The sequence below is a fragment of the Eimeria mitis genome, genomic scaffold (genome assembly GCF_000499745.2).
Source record: "Eimeria mitis Houghton genomic scaffold, Emh_scaff5312, whole genome shotgun sequence".
NCBI classification, from domain to species: Eukaryota; Apicomplexa; class Conoidasida; order Eucoccidiorida; family Eimeriidae; genus Eimeria; species Eimeria mitis.
In genome coordinates, this window is record NW_013573590.1 from 1996 (window position 1) to 2470 (window position 475).

Below are 475 nucleotides of genomic sequence, written 5' to 3' on the forward strand. Positions count from 1 at the left end.
CTGCTGCTGCTATTGCTGCTGCTGCTGTTGCTGCTGCTTTTGTTGTTGCGTCTGCTGTTGCTGCTGCTGTTGCTGCTGTTGCAGCTATTGCTGCTGCTGCTGTTGCTGCTGCTGCTGCATGCAGGCGGGCGATTCCTTCAGCAATTCTGGGGGCCCCTCGTACCCTCCGTTTGGTCATTTTGGGGGCCCCCCAGAGAGGGGAGGGTTCACTTTAGGGGAGTGGCGGCAAGGGGTACGCTCATCGGGGGGCCCCCATCTAGGGGGCCCCTACAGCGGGGGGGCCCCCAGAGCCCAGGGGCCCCCCCCCCAGGGGGGCCCCCAGGGGGCCCCCCAGGGGGCCCCTATGCATGCAGATGTACAGTCTCCTGTCTCCTCCTCATCGTGGAGCTCTCAGCTGCAAGGCAGTGCTTCTGGGTCTCTTCTCTCGCCTACCCTTGGGGGCCCCCTGGGGGGGGGGCCCCCCGGGGGCCCCCCC

At 67.2% G+C, this 475-nt stretch overlaps 1 protein-coding gene across 1 annotated transcript in view; it reads right to left on the minus strand.

The window, feature by feature from the left end:
• Positions 1 to 178, minus strand: part of EMH_0081260 (uncharacterized protein) — a gene marked incomplete at both ends in the record, with an annotated part of 1147 nt that extends 969 nt beyond the window's left edge. Inside the window, one exon of the mRNA XM_013500363.1 lies at positions 1 to 178. Coding sequence (XP_013355817.1) covers positions 1 to 178 — 178 coding nt within the window.
• Between the last annotated feature and the right edge of the window lie 297 nt (positions 179 to 475).